We start from the raw sequence: 18535 nt of genomic DNA, 5'->3' as shown, positions 1-18535 counted from the left end.
ATATATATATATATATATATATATAGGCTAGGCCTACCTGTAGGCTATGTAAGTTATAATAAATTTAGCTTTCAGATGAATCTCTTTTACTAGGATTGTGCCTTGTCTGTCATTGGTAATTCAATTATTCAAATAAATTGTCAACGTAATTTTAAATAGAATAATTGATTTAGTATTTTTATATTAATTTCACTTTAAAAATTATATCAAAAGTAATTTATACATTCTGCAAAAGTTTAGCCTAAAGGCTTCTTGCCCCAGACGGGGTGCCATCTTACCTTGGTAGTGGGCCTTTATGAATAATTTTACATTTTGTTCTGTGACACCTTTATAATTTCCCTTAATACCACAGTGGTTGATGTATCATCCTGTACATGCTAAACTTGCTACATTTGGTAACTGCACATTCTCCTTAGAGGTGCATCTTCCCCCATCTTAACCTACTGTCAGTGGATTCTATGAGGATTTGAGGTATTAATTTGAACAGAAATAATATTCGCTTTAGTTAGTTACAGAGTTGAAAAGAAAACAAAAATCTTAGCGCTCTAAAGTAAATTCCATTCTGTCTTGTAGCCTACATAGGCCTAATGTAGCCTAGAAATAGTTTATAACAAAAAAAGAAATATAAAGTATTGTTGTGCCACATTTACACAATGAAAAAATACTGACACATTTACAGGACCGTGACTCATTAGTGACCAGTTTGCTGTTACCGGATGAGGAGGTAGTCTTTTCTTGCTAATTTACCGGATAACCGAGGCGGAGCTTGAACTTTCAAGTAGCCGAGTTCCCACAGCAGCCCACGAGTCCCGGAGAGAGTCCACAGGACAGTGAACCACAGGACAGTGAACCATGCGATACACTGGATTATTTATATCACTGCTTTCTTTTGTTTATGCATGGGGTGAGCGCGCAGCATTATGAGGATTCTTTTACAGCGCGAATCATGTCACAGTGCGTGGTGTGTTTTTAATTTACTGGTAACACATACTGATGATTTGTTTATTCACTGCTGCTTTAGAGAATCTTGAGGCAGCTTTACCTCATGTGATGCGCTATGATGTGGTGCGACTCCGACCTCAGGCACTGAAAGAGCGAGCGAGGAGGAGCGCCTCTTCTCTCAAGGTCCGCTCTTTGTCAGACTAGTTTTGTAAACTGAAATACTATTGACATCTCTTGGGATGCTTGATTTGACTTTTATTCATGCATGCTTGCTTTCACCCGTTCAGATATATCCTGAACAACTTGAATATGATTTGGCGGTAGATGGGAGGAACTTCACAATTTCTTTGCACAAAAATATGTGAGAATGTGACTATTTAGAAATATAGGCTATAACAACTTATGCTCTAAACCTGTATTCATACCCAGCCTAATTAAACTTTCTTTCTTTCTTTTTTCTTTTTCAACAGGGAGCTTTTAGGAAAACATTACACCCTCTCACATTATACCAAAGATGGGATTTCAGAGACAAAGTCTTCAGACAATATTGTATGTTTAAACAGTAGCGTATTTCTGTCCGACACAGTATGTGAATGTTGCTGCTTAACTGTTTATGTTTTTGACTTTAGGATCACTGCTACTATCAGGGACATGTCCATAATTTTGAGGAATCTTCAGTCAGTGTTGGACTTTGCTCTGGCATGGAGTAAGAAAAAATTCAATTTTAAGCAAATTTTGTAAACTATAGATGTGATTGAATATTAAACGCATTAAAACGTGTGTCAAAATATGTTAAATATATACCCTGAGTCCACTTTGTGTACAGTAAAAAATATATTTCAGAGTTGCATTTCTTGGACTGTGCCTGTAATAAGTTTCTTTAGATAGTGTGAACTAAATTACTTCTAAGTGCGTACAGTTAATATCAACAAATATTTCCTACATTTCTCCCTCTCTAAAATATTGCATCTTGTTCATCCTCTAGAGGGTTTCTGAGGGTCAAAAATCAAGTTTACTTGATTGAGCCCCTAGAAGAGTCTTTGGATGGTGACCATGTAATTTATAAGCAAGAGCATTTAAGGACCAAGCAAGGGGCCTTTGGATACAATAGCAAAATATATAAATATGTATAGTATTTTTGTTACATTAATCAATGTCTAGCACACCTTCCTAAGGAAAGGATATGAACCAGAAGACATTGCAATTACTAAATGATATTTAGACAGACTTAAAGAAGTTCCAGATCTATATTTGTGCTCTTATTATTATATATTATTTAGTTATTTTGCCTTTAATGTAAATAAACATGTGCACACAATATACTTGCTCTTGTGAATTTATTTAGATGTTAATTACATTGTAGCAAACCCCGTTGCACACCGTTTCCAGGAAACATGTCGTTCAAACCGGAAGCCGTAGCAAAATGGTGCACACCGGTTTGAGTTTGAACTTGCCCCTGGTTCCTTAATGGCACCATCTTCCAGGAAATGACATAATTTCTGTTGGGAAAGCAGCACAAAAATAGGGGTACGATGTGTATTTTAGACATTTTCGCTATTTATTTAAACCTATAGGCTATTTGAGGCAAATCATTCAGTTTGAATTCAGTGTTGCTATTGTGACATATCTTCAATTAAGTAATTTATAAGCAAGAGCATTTAAGGACCAAGCAAGGGGCCTTTGGATACATTAATGACACAGTCTATAACCTTGGTCCAAAGTCTAGTGGGCTGTATAAAGGCAAAAATATGGTAATGCTATTCTAATGATTCATTTCATTTCATATAGTGCTTTTTGTGATACATATTGTTTCAATACAGCTTTACATGAGATGAATGTTTCTACATTACAATGAAGAGTCATTTGTTATCAAAGTAATGTCAATATGGCAGAATTATGCAGTTAATTAATGGCATGTATTCAAGCAAGTAATTATCTATTGTGGAATGTAAGCTTATTATATGAGAAATATATTTAGGATCATATATTTAACCATATATTATTTAGTGTTGGTTTCCAACATAGAAAATAAATCCTGTACTTGCTCCTTGTATCATAATTAAGCAGCATGTTTAAGTTGTACCTCAACATCTTATTTATAATGTGTTTACCATGATCAGTTTTATGACAATAACTTTATTTCAACTGCTCTTCAGAAAAACAAAGCCCCCGGAGGAGGACAGCGGATTGTTGAGATGGTTTTGGTTGTTGATCATACAGAGGTATAAATTTGGTTTAATGGGATAAAATATCTTGAGCACTGATGTGTTGTGTTTATATTGTTAAAATATATCTACATATTTTCCTTCAGTACAGCAAGTTTGGAAGTTTTAAGAAGATTGAAGAAAGAATGATGTTGGTCGCAAATCATGTAGACAAGGTATCAGACAACTTTGGTCTTTCATTAATTAACAGGTTATGCATGGTGATTACTAAATGATTTTTAACATATTATTTATAGAATTTTTTGTTGTTCACATTCAGCTTTACCGGCCTTTAAACATACGTGTCAGGTTGGTTGGACTTGAGATTTGGTCTAATAGAAACTTGATTGATGTCAGCAATATACCAAATCTTACTCTGAGACGATTTTTACAATGGCGTCAAGATAGCCTGCTCAAGAGGAAGAAGCATGACAATGCCCATTTTGTTACGTGAGTCACTGATTGCTCATCTTAATCAGTTTCTGTGCTGTGAATGCCACATTTTTACTCACACTAAACACTTTAAAATGCGTCTTACCACAAGCTTTAAAACTATTTATTTTTTATTTTTTAAAATAGTACAGTGAAACAACGAAAATATCCTTTAATGCCTCAAGTTCTCTTATTTTTTTAATCAGTGCTGTAGATTTTGAAGGAACAACAGTTGGGTTGGCCTCAGTGAATGCTATGTGCTCTCCATCCTCTGGTGCTGTGAATGAGGTATTTTTATGAGCATATGTTTATATATGTAAATTAATAGATTAAAAAGTGTACTTTTCTAAAGTTTGAAAGAAAACTTTGGTTGTGGTGAATAATATAATGACATTTGATATTTTTTTTCTTTACAAAGGACCATAATAAAAATCCCATTGCAGTGGCTTCTACCATTGCCCATGAAATGGGACATAATCTGGGCATGTCACATGATGATTCAAACTGTGCATGCTCCTCTGACAAGGGCTGCGTTATGTCAGACACCATTGGGTGAGGCTGATTGAAACTACTTTTGTTTAGCATACATTTATGCAATGGCACAAGAGATAGGCAACTATTGTATTTTTCTGCTGTTTTTTCACAGACCATAACATTTCTTACATACTTTTCCAACAGGTATGTTTACCCTGATTCCTTTAGTACTTGCAGTCAATCGTCCTTAAAGGAGTTTTTGCAGAGCTATGACACCAGCTGTCTACTAGATGTGCCAAATGAGGGTGAACTATATGGAGGCCCAGTTTGTGGAAATGCTTTTGTTGAAAAAGGCGAGGAATGTGACTGCGGAACTGTTGAGGTGTGACATGTTAGTTTATAAAATTTCCCAGTTGATGCAACTTTGGCTTCTTAGTTAAAGTATGACTAAAATAGAGTTGTGTATTTGACTATATACAGTCAGTAAGAATACAGCAAAAACAGTAATGTTCTGTAATGTTATTATAACTTATTGCGAAATATTTAAATTTAAAATAACCATGATTACAATTTAAAATAACTGTTGTAATTTATTCCTGTGATGGCAAAGCTGAATTTTCAGCAGTCATTACTCCAGTCTTCAGTGTCACATGACCCTTTAGAAATCATTCTCATATGCTGATTTGCTGCTTGGGAAACATTTCTTATTATTATCAATCTTGAAAATAGTTTTGCTGCTTAATGTTTTATTTTTATTTCAATTTATTCTTTGATGAATAGAAGGTTCATAGAAGGTTGTGTCTTCAATTTTGATAAATTTAATGTGTCCTTGCTGGATAAAAGTATCAATTTCTTTAAAAAATCTTACTGATCTCAATTATAGTTTTTTAAAGACAAAATATTGGTCGCAAGCCAGAATACAGGCCCCAGACTTTTGAATGATAGTGTATTCTGGATAAACATTCTTCTTTTTTTTTTCACATTTTTTTTTTTTAAATGTTAAATTTTAGGAATGTAACAATCCCTGCTGCAATGCCACCACATGTCGACTGACCGAAGGTGCCCACTGTGCACATGGAGAGTGCTGCCACAATTGCCAGGTATCAGCAAAGCTGCCTACCAGGCTCCACAGGAAGACCATACTAAAGTTGTTATTGGACTGAAAATACATGTAAAAGTAGATTATTGCCTTAATCTGTTTGGTTAATCCTCCCTTGTAGCTGAAACATTCCGATAGCCTATGCAGAAAGAGTGCTCACGACTGTGATTTGGACGAGTACTGTACAGGAGAGTCAGCCTTCTGTCCTGAAGATGAATATAAGATGAATGGACTCCCTTGCAATTATAATCAGGGCTACTGTTACAATGGACAATGTCCTACACATAAGGAGCACTGCAAGATGCTGTGGGGATCAGGTAATATTCTTACTGAGCCATTGCTCATACACTGCTTTATGGGTCCTCTTTTATCCTTTTACAAACATTTTAACACAAAATCTTTACAGCTTTTTTGTTAAATTAATGTTTTTTGTAAAATAAAGTTTCATACAGCAATTTAGGAAAATAAAAAATATATATAGGTGCATCTCAATAAATTAGAATGTCATGGAAAAGTTCATTTATTTCAGTAATTCAACTCAAATTGTGAAACTCGTGTATTAAATAAATTCAATGCACACAGACTGAAGTAATTTAAGTCTTTGGTTCTTTTAATTGTGATGATTTTGGCTCACATTTAACAAAAACCCACCAATTCACTATCTCAACAAATTAGAATACTTCATAAGACCAATAAAAAAAACATTTTTAGTGAATTGTTGGCCTTCTGGAAAGTATGTTCATTTACTGTACATGTACTCAATACTTGGTAGGGGCTCCTTTTGCTTTAATTACTGCCTCAATTCGGCGTGGCATGGAGGTGATCAGTTTGTGGCACTGCTGAGGTGGTATGGAAGCCCAGGTTTCTTTGACAGTGGCCTTCAGCTCATCTGCATTTTTTGGTCTCTTGTTTCTCATTTTCCTCTTGACAATACCCCATAGATTCTCTATGGGGTTCAGGTCTGGTGAGTTTGCTGGCCAGTCAAGCACACCAACACCATGGTCATTCAACCAACTTTTGGTACTTTTGGCAGTGTGGGCAGGTGCCAAATCCTGCTGGAAAATGAAATCAGCATCTTCAAAAAGCTGGTCAGCAGAAGGAAGCATGAAGTGCTCCAAAATTTCTTGGTAAACGGGTGCAGTGACGTTGGTTTTCAAAAAACACAATGGACCAACACCAGCAGATGACATTGCACCCCAAATCATCACAGACTGTGGAAACTTAACACTGGACTTCAAGCAACTTGGGCTATGAGCTTCTCCACCCTTCCTCCAGACTCTAGGACCTTGGTTTCCAAATGAAATACAAAACTTGATCTCATCTGAAAAGAGGACTTTGGACCACTGTGCAACAGTGCACATACTGTTTAATACTGCATTTTAACAGTTCTTCTTCTCCTTAGCCCAGGTAAGACGCCCCTGACGTTGTCTGTGGTTACTTTTCCACGACATTCTAATTTATTGAGATGCACCTGCATATTAATATTTTAACATCAATATCTTGTACATGTTTAGATGCTGAAGTGGATGCTGACACCTGCTTTCGTTATAATGTATTTGACAGAACCTCCAAGAGTGCTGAGTAAGTGTAACGTAACTTTTCTTTGATGGCTGAAGACTAAAAATAGTATTTTGTACATTGTTCTCTAATGACACAATGGTATTCTGAATCCTACAGGCACATGATGTGTGGGAAAATATACTGTTATGGTGGGAATCCTTTTCCCATAACCAATACAAAATCAACAGTAACTATTCATTCGAGAACCTGCTACATAGCTGTGGATTCCTCGCCCACAGATGACTTAGGGATGGTTCCAGCAGGCACCAAATGTGGCATTAATAAGGCAAGTAAATAATTAATGTATATTGCCTTACAAAAAGTGTATGAAACCTTTATTTAGATTTTTTTTTATAACCAACAGGTGTGTTACCACAACCTTTGCCAAGACATTAGTATATACGGCACAGAGGACTGCTCTGATAAATGCAACAATCGTGGGGTGTGTGATTTTCTTTTTTCATTTCCATTTTTCTATTACTTTTATAACAAATTTTATGTTTTTTCTCTCTTTTTTTAAGAAAAACATTATTGAATGCAATATTTGTCATTCTGTGATATTGTGAAAGTCATATTGCTTGTATGTGCTAAAACTATGCATCCTAGTATTTAATGTCCATTTTGAATTTGCATTTAAAAGCATAAAAACGTGTAAACATACTACTGATTTATATTTTAAAGGTGTGTAACCATGAGAGGAAGTGTCACTGTGATCCAGGCTGGGCACCACCCTATTGTGATGTTCAATTCTCAGAACGTCAAAAAAGTAAACCACATCCTTACTATATCTTTATAACTTCACGTAATTCAGTCATTGACCATACAAAACTAATTCTGAGCCATGTCAAATGTGTACCTTTACAGTGAGAAAAGAATCTGTGATAATTGGTGTGACTGCATCTGTAGTCGTTCTTGGATTGATCATTATTATTGGAGCACTTGTGTGTCACAGGAACAAAATAACAGAAGTTAGAAAGAAAAGGTAGGATCTGTTATGCAGCTGACAATCATGAACTATCAATTTCTGTTGTCATTTCAATTACTGTTCTATTAATGAAATACATTCTATTCGAAAAAAGGTCTTTGAAGGACATCCACACTTCCTCAGGCCAGTGTAATCCGGCATTCCAACCAGGAAGTGCAAAGAACAGCCCCAGATTCACACAATCACGCATAAGTCAACCAACTTTCCTTGAGTCATCCACTACTCTGGCCTGCACACCTCTCTATTCTCCAGCTACACCCTCTAGACCAGCACCAATGGTAAAGTCATTAATTTAGTCTTGAAATGGGCTGTTCAATTTGTGCTTATATTAAAAGTCCATTTTAGGATCAAAGACTTAATCTTTCTACCACTTATTTCTCACTATGCACAGCCTCCAAAGGATGCACCACAAACTAGGACAGAACAGGTAGTTTATCCTCTCTAAAAATGCATGTAATTATTTCAATCTAAAACTGTTTTAACACAAATAAAAATGTATGTCCATATTCTATTAGATTGTGAAGCCTTCTGTCCCACCTCCTGGTATTTCCAGAAACATTCATCCTGTTCAGGTGAGGCACAGAGGATCTTAAAATGCACTACTACCATTCATAAATAAATACTTTATTCAGCAAGGATGCATTAAATTGATCAAAAGAGACAGTATAAAGACATTTATAATATCATAAATGAATTTTCTATTCATCCTGAAAAAAACACATGATTTCCACCAAAATATTAAGCAGCACAAAAGTTTTGAAAACAGATAATAATAAGAAATGTTTCTTGAGCACTAAATCAGCATTAGTTCTTGATTTCTGTAGATTGATAGCAGACTTATTTCTGAAGGATCATCACAGGATTAAATTACCTTTTCAAATATATTTAAATAGGAAACAGTTGATTTAATTTGTAGTAATATTTCACAATATAATACTTTTTACTGCATTTTATCAAATAAATGCAGCCTATGTTGAGTACAACAGATTTCTACAAAATGTACCAATCCCAAACTTTTGAATGAGAATATACTGTATAATTAGGTATAATTTTCATTTTAATGTTGGTTACTTTTAATGACTCTAAGCTTATTACAGAGGTGACATAAAACAGAGGTGACTTGAAAATTCAGTGAGACTAAAGAGCATTGTGTCATTTCTTATGTCTAAATTTTGTTTCAGGCAAATCCCCTACTTCCACCAACTAAACCACTTCCTCCATCAAGACCATTGCCACCACTGGCATCTAAACCTGTAAGAGGCAATTGTTTACTTGAATAATTTAGTCAACAGAAAGCACACCATCTCACATAAATGCCATTCAATACTATCAACCATTCTTTGTATGCACTGATAGGTGACAAAATCAAAACCACCTCCAGTGCCTCCTGTGAAGCCCACTGGGATGCAGCCAGCATTCACTCCACCTCAGGTGTTGTAAGGTTTTATTGCTTTGCATTCAGCAGTTCACATATAAACTATAAAATACACTGTCAATTCTCTGAAAAATGACATTGTTAATGCTAATTTATTCAAACTGCTTGACAGTCTAGTTGTGTGAATAAATGTTGGTGTTTTAAAAGCTCTTTTGCATTTACTGTAGGTAATCCAGAAAGTTGCACTGAAACCTCCTGCTAAGCCCAGATGATCTGGAACAATATGAGTTACTCTTAATCATTGGGAGCTTCAGAAGAACCTTGGTTAACAAAACACTGGCAGCAGTTTACGAGCTGAACAAAGCTTGTTGTTTTTTTGTGGTATAGCTCTGAATAACAAGATGAAGTTAAGGAGAAGGTAAAACAGAATGAAAGATTTGCACTGTAGGAATCGCTTTATACTTTCGGTACTACTTGTTTGTAATTTCTTTTATTGTAGTTTGGCTTTCTTTTTCTGTTTATTTATTTTATATTTTAATTTTAAAGAATGTTATTTGCAACTGTTTACAGTCCATTCAGATTGTGTCTCTATGGAAGTCTACAGAGTTCCTCCTTTAAAGTCCACATCACATTGTTGCCTAAGTGGGGGGTCAAAGGGTCTCTCTTTGTTTTTTTGCAGTGTATTATGGTGCATTCATTCTTGTTTATGCAGCTTTTATGTATTTGCAATTTTATATCTTGTAATTGAGATTTAATTTTTCATTATTTTGTGTAGAATTTCTTGTTATTTACCTTTTGAAATTTCAAGAGGGGACCTGTAAAAAGGCTTGTGCCATATGGCCTCTCTGAAGCATAATCCGACCTTACTTTAGTCATTTGCCTTATTTACAAGTTTCTTACATCTTCTTTGTTGTCTGGTTGTGATCCTTGTGGTTTTTGCACTCAGACAAAGGCAAACATTTTTTTGCCCAGCAAATATTTAAATTCAAAACGTGCAATGATCTCAGCTGGTCTGATTTTACTCTTTAAATATGAGAATGTTTTTTTTTTTAACTATAATAAAGTTTTTCACATTTCTCTTTTAATCAGTTTATTTGGTTTATGCCCATATATTTGAATCGCCGTCACACGTGTATGACCTCCACAGCGCCCTGTATTTTCGTTGCCTAGTAACGATTCAAACACTCAATACTAATGCTTGTACCGTTGAGATAGTTGCGGGTTTTAGTCACGCAGAAGCTTGTTTCAAATGATGGACGGGCCTAAACAATTAGACGAAGAAACTTTGCAAGACCTCTACGCGTGGATAGACAAGATACCACTCTCCAGACCCAAACGGAATATAACAAGAGATTTTAGCGATGGAGGTATTTAATTCCTACAAGAAACAATCAAAACCGCTAGCTAATTAACTATTCATTATATTTGTTGACCTTTTTAGCAGTGTTGCCCTGCATTTGAGTTATATGAAAGTAAATATCCTAAATACTTTATAATTGTAATATAATATTATACTTAGTATAGTATGCCATTCAAAACCATAATATAATTAGCTATATAACATTTTACTAAGTTCAGTGTTGTCATTGAGTATTTTAACGATTTCCATAAGCAGTTATGACTGCAGAGGTAGTGAAGCATTTCTTCCCTAAGCTGGTGGAGCTGCACAATTACACGGCCGCGCATTCCGCGCAACAGAAGCAGAGTAACTGGAGCACCCTGAACAGGCAAGTATATTTATTTGTTCTCCACGCAGACAGTAATGCAAACACCGCACTGCTTATCTGACCCCCTCGTGTCGCTTGATACATTCCCCGGGGGATTGCAGGAATGTGACATTACACCTCAGCAACAACACTGGGATCTCCAGCTGAACTGTTAACACTGGTTGGGTCTAAAAATCTAGTGAGTTGTCTACCTAGACAGCATATGTAGAGCAGTGGGGGAAATAGACAGCAGTTTTCTACCAAATAAACATCTTTTATGTTTGTCTAGAATTGAACAACACACAAGTGCATGATGTTCTCGTTTCAGAAAAGTTTTCTCCAAGCTGAACTTCCATATACCTGAAGAGACGGTGAAGAATATTGTACTCAGCACAGCAGGCTACATCGAACCAGTCCTTTGCTCTCTGAGAGAGAAGATACAGGAGAAACGGGCAGGAAAACAATTAGATGGCACACTGGTGGGTCTGTGTATTTGCATTTGCATTGCTACAGCATCTTTCTTTCGATATCATTACCTCTTTCCTTATAATGGTTGAATGATCAGTAATTTAACCCTGCCTTATTCTTTTTTACAGGACTTGGAATATTACAGCACTACAACTGGACAGTCGAGATCAGGTAAATACTGTAAAACATGGAAATGTGGATTTAGGTTCCCATTGGTTATAAGCTACAGTAGGGCAGTGAAGGTCATCTTGAGGAGATATGACAAGGAGACCATTGCCCAGTAGTGGATGGGGGAGGGCCTGCCAAGGACCCCCTGGGGTGTGGTGTGCTTTGGTAGAAGACACTGACTCTGGCTGTGAGTCTAGGTTCATTAAGACTGTTTTTATGAAACAGTCCCTCTGCAATTCAATGTATTTTAGTGTTCTGTAAGTTAAAGGGATAGTTCTCCAAAAATGAAATAGTTTAATCACCCTAATAATGTTCCATTAGACTTTGGATAGTTCTGTAAACCGAATTAAAATATTTTTAATGAAACTTAACTGGTTTCTGTTCTTCCATTGAAAGTTGAGGTCACCAAACTCCAAAAAGGTAATAAAGGCATCATAAAACAAATCCTTGTCTTGTGAAGAGATGTGATCGATTCATATGGATTCATTTTACAACACCTTTTTGGATCTTCTAAGTTTTGGTGACCTGGACTTTTAAATGGAGGGAGAGAAACTAAAGCATTCTACCACAAAACATATTTTACAAACGTTAAATCAACATATTATTTTCTGTGAGCGAGTGAACAGGGTGATTTTCACATCATTTTGTAGCAAAAACTCTAGTCTACCACATCCAGTTCTCAAAAGTCTTGTGAACAAATATTCTGTATGTGTTTATGGCCTTATTTCAGTGACTTAAAAATGTTAGTTTTTCCACTAACCACGCATAAACGTTGTTTTCTCTAAAACACAAACATGTACAATGTTTATGCATGGTTAGTGAAAAACTAATTTGTAAGTCATTAAAAATCACCGACAAATGCCCGACATCGGAGGCAAATCGGTGCTCGTTCAGTGTAACCTCCTTTCGCCGATCCATCGTGCAATGTGAACACAGCAGCAACTGAATGCTACCCCAGATAGTCACGCAGTGTGAAAACAACGGCGATCCGACGAGTTTGAAAATCGTGCAGTGTGAACTCGGCATTAGGTATAATGAGTTAAGACGGGAAAACTGGACATCGCGTATGTTTCATATGTATTACTTTAACAGAGAATATTTGTTTTGGACGTGACTTAGTTAATTTAAAGGTAGACATTTCATGCTTTCTATACATGTATTTCTCATGTCTTTGAGGCAAGTATTCGCTGAGATTCAGGCTGTTTTATTTACGTGTCTGTGAAGAGAGGTGACAGACCGAGACGGCGGAGAACGCACCGTTTATTGTTTTTTATTTTTTTCAAAAACACATTGTTTTGTTATTATGACTATACACAAATAAAAGTAGACCCTTTGCAGTTTCAAACGATACCGTATTCTTATCGGTACAATCAAAACTGATAAAGTATTTTAGTTCTTTTCGCGGTCATAAAGAAAATACGAGACAGACTGCACCAGTGTGTGCCACTTTATAACGCTTGAGCAATTGAAGTTTGCTTGGATGTCAGTCGCGGTGGTTGTGACTGAGTGTGTTCATCGGTGGGCCTTTTGGCCATGCATTCATCATAGATTTGTCTGTGATACTTCTGCAGGTGCTGATACAGGTTGGTTGTGTTGCCTCGCGAGGTCGACACAGACGTTCGGCAGGTTTTACAAAGTACTTGCCTTTGAAGTACATCAGAACGTCGAAATCCAAAATAATTCCAAACATATGCGGTGCTTTTTTGTTTAGGTACCAAGTTGTCTGCAGGACTTTGCTCTTCTGCAGACACACTTTGTTGGGAAGTTGATCTGCGCCTCCCGCTCGCGCTTATCTTTTCCAAATGGCGTTATTTGATGGTTCAGTCAGCACGTGCAGTGTTAAAATGCCCCCTATTGGTTAAACTATGCATCAAAGTAAAATGCGCATGAAGGAAACTGTCAAAAACTACGTAGATGCTTGTTACATATTTGATAGTCCTTCATCGAAATAATCGCAGCTCTTGCGATTTGAAAACCGCACCCATTCAAATCGCGATTTCGGTTTACAAACGATTAATCGTGCAGGCCTAGGTTTGTGGTCATAAATAGTCTGACTGTTACAATATTAAGAAAACACAGCCCTTGCCTAACTGTAAACCAAACAAGATTAGCAAGTTACTGTAAGTGTCGCAAGTACGAAGATGCGTGTTTTGTGATGGTCATGTCATGTGTCTGTGAGGCTTTGTGTGCTCAGACCTTCTGGTTAGTTCACCCAAAAACATTACTGTTATCATTTACACACTTTCATTCTGTATGAGTTTATTTCTTCTGTGGGACACCAAAGAAGATATTTTAAAGAAACTGCTTTTGCCCATACAGTAAACAAAACCCCACTGGACTGCACTAAATTTCATTGTATGGCTTCGTCCAAAAGCTTAGGCAGCTGACTTTTTACCTTGCTGCCCTATAAGGCAATGACTTTGCAGGCAATGTTTGCGAATAAAGGTACCTTCTGAGGCAGCGTAAAGGTTTAATAATCTGCAGCAAAATAAAAAGCTTTTGGAAAAAGTTGGTCAAATTTACTTTTCCTCTATGTATATTAAAATGGACTAACAAAATGGTCAGCTGTGTTTGGAAATAGGGCAAATGCACTGCATTATCAGCACTCTTAACATTACATAGAAGGGGCCAGATAGGTCAACTCTCCAAATCCCACACCTCATCATCATGGCGTCTTAGTTGAGACATCATCTGGTTTCAGGTCCAACTCCCTCTTTTCATGATAGAAAAGGTCCTGCGTCCATCAGCTCCATTCACTAGATAGCCCTTATCACTTCCAACAGGCTCAAAGCGTGTGGCTAAAAGCCCTTTTCGTCCACAGAAAACTCAAGCAAACAGTAGATTATTAAGTCTATTATTAGACCAGAGAGATTGTTTCTGATATATCATATTATCGAAGTGCAGACCATTTCTATTAAAGAAACAGGAGTCCTGTGCTTTTTCCTGTAGATGTTGTTCAATTTTAACTTGTTATTTTATCTTTAATGGGATGTTTATAAGGTGAAGCACAGCTGGTGTTGATGATTCAGAGCTTAGAGCCAAATAAAACTCTCCCGCTCCATAGTTATAGTCTGGTGCCCTGTCAATGTGTCTTTTTGACCTTATTTTGTTTAATGGGTTCAAATGGAGTCTAATTAGTTTAGCCTTCCTGGTTAAGCAGTTCTCATGAGCTTAAAAATCTTAAAGTATGGGGGAGTACCACTCAGCTAGAGGAAATTGATTCAGGGTATCGTGAGAGTAAAGTCTCAGTGCCTGAATTTAGCCTGGAGGGATCCTGAATCCGCTGTCTATGCCAAGACCCGGCACCTCAGTTTTAGGCTGTCCCCGAAGACACATTTGTACAACACATTTCCCTTTGTTAAATATAAAATGTTTAAAAGAAAGATGTTTATTTTTTTTTTTTAAATATTTCTTAATCCCGTTCTCTGTTTTCTCTGAAGCCCCTCATACCAATCCAGCCACTGTGAAGAAGAAAGACAAAGTAAGGTATGAGTGATAAACTGTGATGTGAAAAGGACTTTCTGAGGTTCATGAAGTCTTTCATGTAGACCTAAAAATACACATTTATAATGGACTTATTGGAAATCTTGTGTAGTGCTGCTGCAGCCTTGAGACCAAATGTGGATCCAGGTGTCCGTTTGCTCTTGGAGGAAAAGGAGCAAGTAATTTTGGCTTTACAGGAGACTGTAGAGGTAAGGTTTTGATGTTAAAATGCTTTCTCCTTTTCCAGTTTAATATGCAGAGACAAGTTTATTGGTTGAGTTCCCAGAAAAGTGTAAGCACTGTTGCTATCTGGTGTTTTCAGCATTGCAATGCAAACTGTATTCAAAGTCTTTTTTTTTTTTTTTTGCAATTTCGAAACACTGCACCTTTAAAGTTGGCATGAAATTAAATCTGTTTTCTAAATGCATGTTATTGATGTTATTGTGCAAAATACATCAATGCATGTTATTTTGTATTATTTTATAATACAATAATCATTTTATAGTAAAATAAAAATATCATCATTCAATGTTTTTGTGAAATGACCTCTCTCTCCTGATGTATGCTGGGTTTCTCCAGTCATTTAGTCCACTTAAATCCCCTGCAAGCTTGCATTCATCTACATCTACAACTTATGAATAGTACCATGTCCCCGTCCTACATTTTCTTTCTTACAGTGCATTAGACTTGCATGTCATCACAATGACAAAGACTTGCATCACAATACAGAAGAAAAGATCTGTTTAATTGTGACTGTAATGTACATAAGAATTAGTATAAATTCATTTGAAATCTTTATTTCTTGCATAAGATCTTTGAAAAAGGCAGATATTCTTTAAAAATGTTAAATCTTATGACTTGCAAATCGCAAAAACTAATCAGTTTCAGCACTTTTTGCATACAATGCAAAAGGAAATTTGTCTTTCCTGTGCTGTTCTCCTGGCAAGTGGTCAAGGGCTGCAGATCACAAGTTCTTTGACATGCTTCCTGTCACTGTTGCAAATGTGGTTAAAAAGAAATTGCAAGATTGTTAAATGAGTCATTATGAGTTCAGCAGCTGTGATATTTGTCACTTGACAGTTAGTGAGACAGTTTTAAGGTTGCAGCAACACATTTAAATGCTTGAATATTAATAATTTCAACTTTTTGCATTTCAATTAAAAAAAGATATTCAGTAACTGCTCTATTTTATGAAAAAAATTATCAATTTATGCATCAAATAGTCATCAAAAATTCTATGGAAGGAAATGACAATTCTACAGAATGATTGTGACAGTAAACTTCCATTTGTTCTTTTGTGACGCTGTAAAGCCTTTGGTTTGCAGGCATTATATCATAAACCTACAACCGCTGTTGAATATCATGTACATTAAATGTTTTTTCTTTGCTCCAGATTTTACAGATTAAGGTAGACCGATTGCAGCATCTTGTGAATCTTAAGGATCTACGCATCGAGGACTTGACAAAGCACTTAGAGCGATATAAGGCACACAACTCGTGATCTCATTATTAACATCTAGATCCACCATCAGGAATTTGATTTCAGGAAAAGCATACTATATGCATACTTAAGACTCATAATAAACTGTTACAGAGATATGAAATCATCTCATTTTCCTCACCTGTTTTCTGACCTGTGATTGTTAGAGCACTCAGAATAGAAGCACTGATGTCAATAACTAGCATATTGTATAAGCTGAGACCATCTACAGGAGTTTATGTACACTGGAGCCCACCAAACTTTGGCAGTAAAGTCTTTATTCCTGGGGAGATTTCAACAATTCTATGGATGATTTAGTTTACTCTGAACAGTAACTGCAATTACTATGATAGTGTTTCCATTTCATGTAGAATTATTGAACATTATTTATAGTCACTATGATGTGACAGTATTGTGATTTTTAAAATCTTAGAACATCATTTTCTAGAGCTTTCCAGTAGATTCAGTTTAAAAAATGAATTTACTGTTAATTGTACTGTTATCTGAGGTCCACTTATAATGTTATCAAGATTTTTACACCAAAAAAAAAAAAAAAAAAGTAATTTAGAAGTCATTGGCTATTCTCTGTCCTGGTTTTAACCCCTCTCATCAGAACGCTCTGTTTGAATAGGCATGGCGGATTGAAGACTGCCCACTGCTATGATTGGCTAACAGTTGTGTATTTTTGACAGCCTACATCCTTCATAGATGGACGCTGCTGTGATTTAGGTTAAAAATGCATAAATACTCAGTACATATCAAACGATCTGTAATAATAGACAAAGCAAAAGTGATCACATAATGAAAACAGTTGCACTTGAGTGGTGCGACATCGGATCCAATATAGTTGGCACAGCATTGTCTTCTAGTTTCAATCGTTCTGATAATCTTGCGTTGAATTGTGCCTTGTTTGTAAATGAATCCACAGTAAAAATGAAGTAAACAGAGGACCAAGTTCTTACTGATGTGGTCTGGCACTTCATTAAATATAAAGTTCATCAAATAAAGTTTATCGTTTGGTTTCTGCGTAGACCTGCATTTGTCTCTCTCGTTATCTACACTACATGTGTGAATCGGTGGGCGGGGCTAAACAAGCAGTGATGTAGAAGCAGGCGTTTATCTACTTCGGATGTGGTGTTTAGCCACATATTACATCATAAAGTGTCACATTCCAAAACCTGTCGTTTTGGCAGATTGGTTTCAGTATAAGCTGTTTTTAGACTAACGAGAAAGTTTTGAGTTCAATGTGTGCAGGGGTACTAACACATCACATTCTCTGTATTGGGGGGATATAAACAGCTCCCTGTTTTCACCACAAGTTATTCTTTATCATAAAGTCATCAAAGGGGAGACCTGTAATTTGGGGCTTTCCTTCAACAATGCAGATATGGCTCCAGCAGAGTTGCAGCCACTCATCCTGTCTCTGCTCTTTTGGCCAGAGGAGTTCACAAAGCCATTTTTGGAACAGTATTTGCAATCACTTTATGTCTCTCCCGTGAGGCATGTGTTTATGCTAACATCAACCCCATGTGGAAACCTCAGACCAAATGTAAACATTTCTGAAGTAAAGTTGAGAACGGTAAAAAGCTTTCTCTGTCTATATGTAAGAGATTATTATGAATTATGAATGATTTCTTATGATTGGTTGAATATATATCCTGAAAGAGATATGTTTCATATGGGAAATAATTATAAGAAGCTGATACTCCTGAGTATTTCACATGTGTCCATAAAGTTCTCAGAGCTCCCTGATGACTCAAGCTGAGATCTTGGAAAGAGACCAGCAGAACTTGGGGGTTGGATCTTTGGGTGGTAAAGCAGCATTAAAGCTCTCTGAGTCACAATGAATTACAGTCAAAAGCATGCCTGAGTCCCTCAGCATGCAGACAACATATGAAGCACACTGTGAGAACGTCTGGAACGGGAGTTGTTCTCATAAAGTGAGAATGAGTGTGGTACTCCCTCTGGTCTATAACAAATGTTTCATTTTAAAAGGGGTCATATGATGCGATTTCAAGTTTTCCGATTTCAAGTTTTCCTTTCTCTTTGGAGTGTTACAAGCTGATTGTGCATAGATAAGATCCCTGAAGTTGCTAAAGTCTCAAAACCAAAGAGATATTCTTTATCAAAGTTAAGACTCTGCCACGCCCCCCTAAAAT

General features: G+C 36.4%; 2 protein-coding genes across 2 annotated transcripts; both read left to right on the top strand.

Moving 5' to 3' along the window:
* The first annotated feature begins 819 nt into the window (after nt 1–819).
* On the top strand, nt 820–10114 carry LOC107666510 (disintegrin and metalloproteinase domain-containing protein 8-like). Its single transcript, XM_016457880.1, has 26 exons — nt 820–904; nt 1022–1125; nt 1230–1303; nt 1413–1491; nt 1572–1648; nt 1928–2029; nt 2606–2693; nt 3099–3164; nt 3254–3322; nt 3427–3596; nt 3785–3866; nt 3997–4130; nt 4257–4434; nt 5063–5152; nt 5273–5468; nt 6666–6732; nt 6829–6997; nt 7076–7153; nt 7393–7477; nt 7576–7693; nt 7791–7974; nt 8088–8123; nt 8212–8268; nt 8878–8949; nt 9053–9127; nt 9299–10114. The coding sequence occupies exons 1-26, from the start codon at nt 853–855 to the stop codon at nt 9341–9343; spliced, it is 2547 nt and encodes an 848-aa protein (XP_016313366.1). The 5' UTR covers nt 820–852; the 3' UTR covers nt 9344–10114.
* A 202-nt stretch (nt 10115–10316) lies between these two features.
* Nucleotides 10317–16531, top strand: spef1 (sperm flagellar 1). Its single transcript, XM_016457858.1, has 7 exons — nt 10317–10438; nt 10687–10798; nt 11106–11256; nt 11374–11416; nt 14854–14899; nt 15009–15105; nt 16290–16531. The coding sequence occupies exons 1-7, from the start codon at nt 10321–10323 to the stop codon at nt 16395–16397; spliced, it is 675 nt and encodes a 224-aa protein (XP_016313344.1). The 5' UTR covers nt 10317–10320; the 3' UTR covers nt 16398–16531.
* Nucleotides 16532–18535: the final 2004 nt, after the last annotated feature.

Source organism: Sinocyclocheilus anshuiensis, unplaced genomic scaffold, assembly GCF_001515605.1.
Source record: "Sinocyclocheilus anshuiensis isolate Anshui unplaced genomic scaffold, SAMN03320099.WGS_v1.1 scaffold63, whole genome shotgun sequence".
Taxonomy (NCBI): domain Eukaryota; kingdom Metazoa; phylum Chordata; class Actinopteri; order Cypriniformes; family Cyprinidae; genus Sinocyclocheilus; species Sinocyclocheilus anshuiensis.
This window is presented reverse-complemented; position numbering and strand designations above follow the sequence as displayed.

Coding starts and splice junctions, on each gene's coding strand:
- LOC107666510 (XM_016457880.1), top strand. CDS start 853: ATGCGATACACTGGATTATTTATATCACTGCTTTCTTTTGTTTATGCA. Junction 6,733..6,828: donor AGAACCTCCAAGAGTGCTGA/GTAAGTGTAACG, acceptor TGAATCCTACAG/GCACATGATGTGTGGGAAAA. Junction 6,998..7,075: donor CCAAATGTGGCATTAATAAG/GCAAGTAAATAA, acceptor TATAACCAACAG/GTGTGTTACCACAACCTTTG.
- spef1 (XM_016457858.1), top strand. CDS start 10,321: ATGATGGACGGGCCTAAACAATTAGACGAAGAAACTTTGCAAGACCTC. Junction 10,439..10,686: donor AAGAGATTTTAGCGATGGAG/GTATTTAATTCC, acceptor TTCCATAAGCAG/TTATGACTGCAGAGGTAGTG. Junction 11,417..14,853: donor AACTGGACAGTCGAGATCAG/GTAAATACTGTA, acceptor TTTTCTCTGAAG/CCCCTCATACCAATCCAGCC.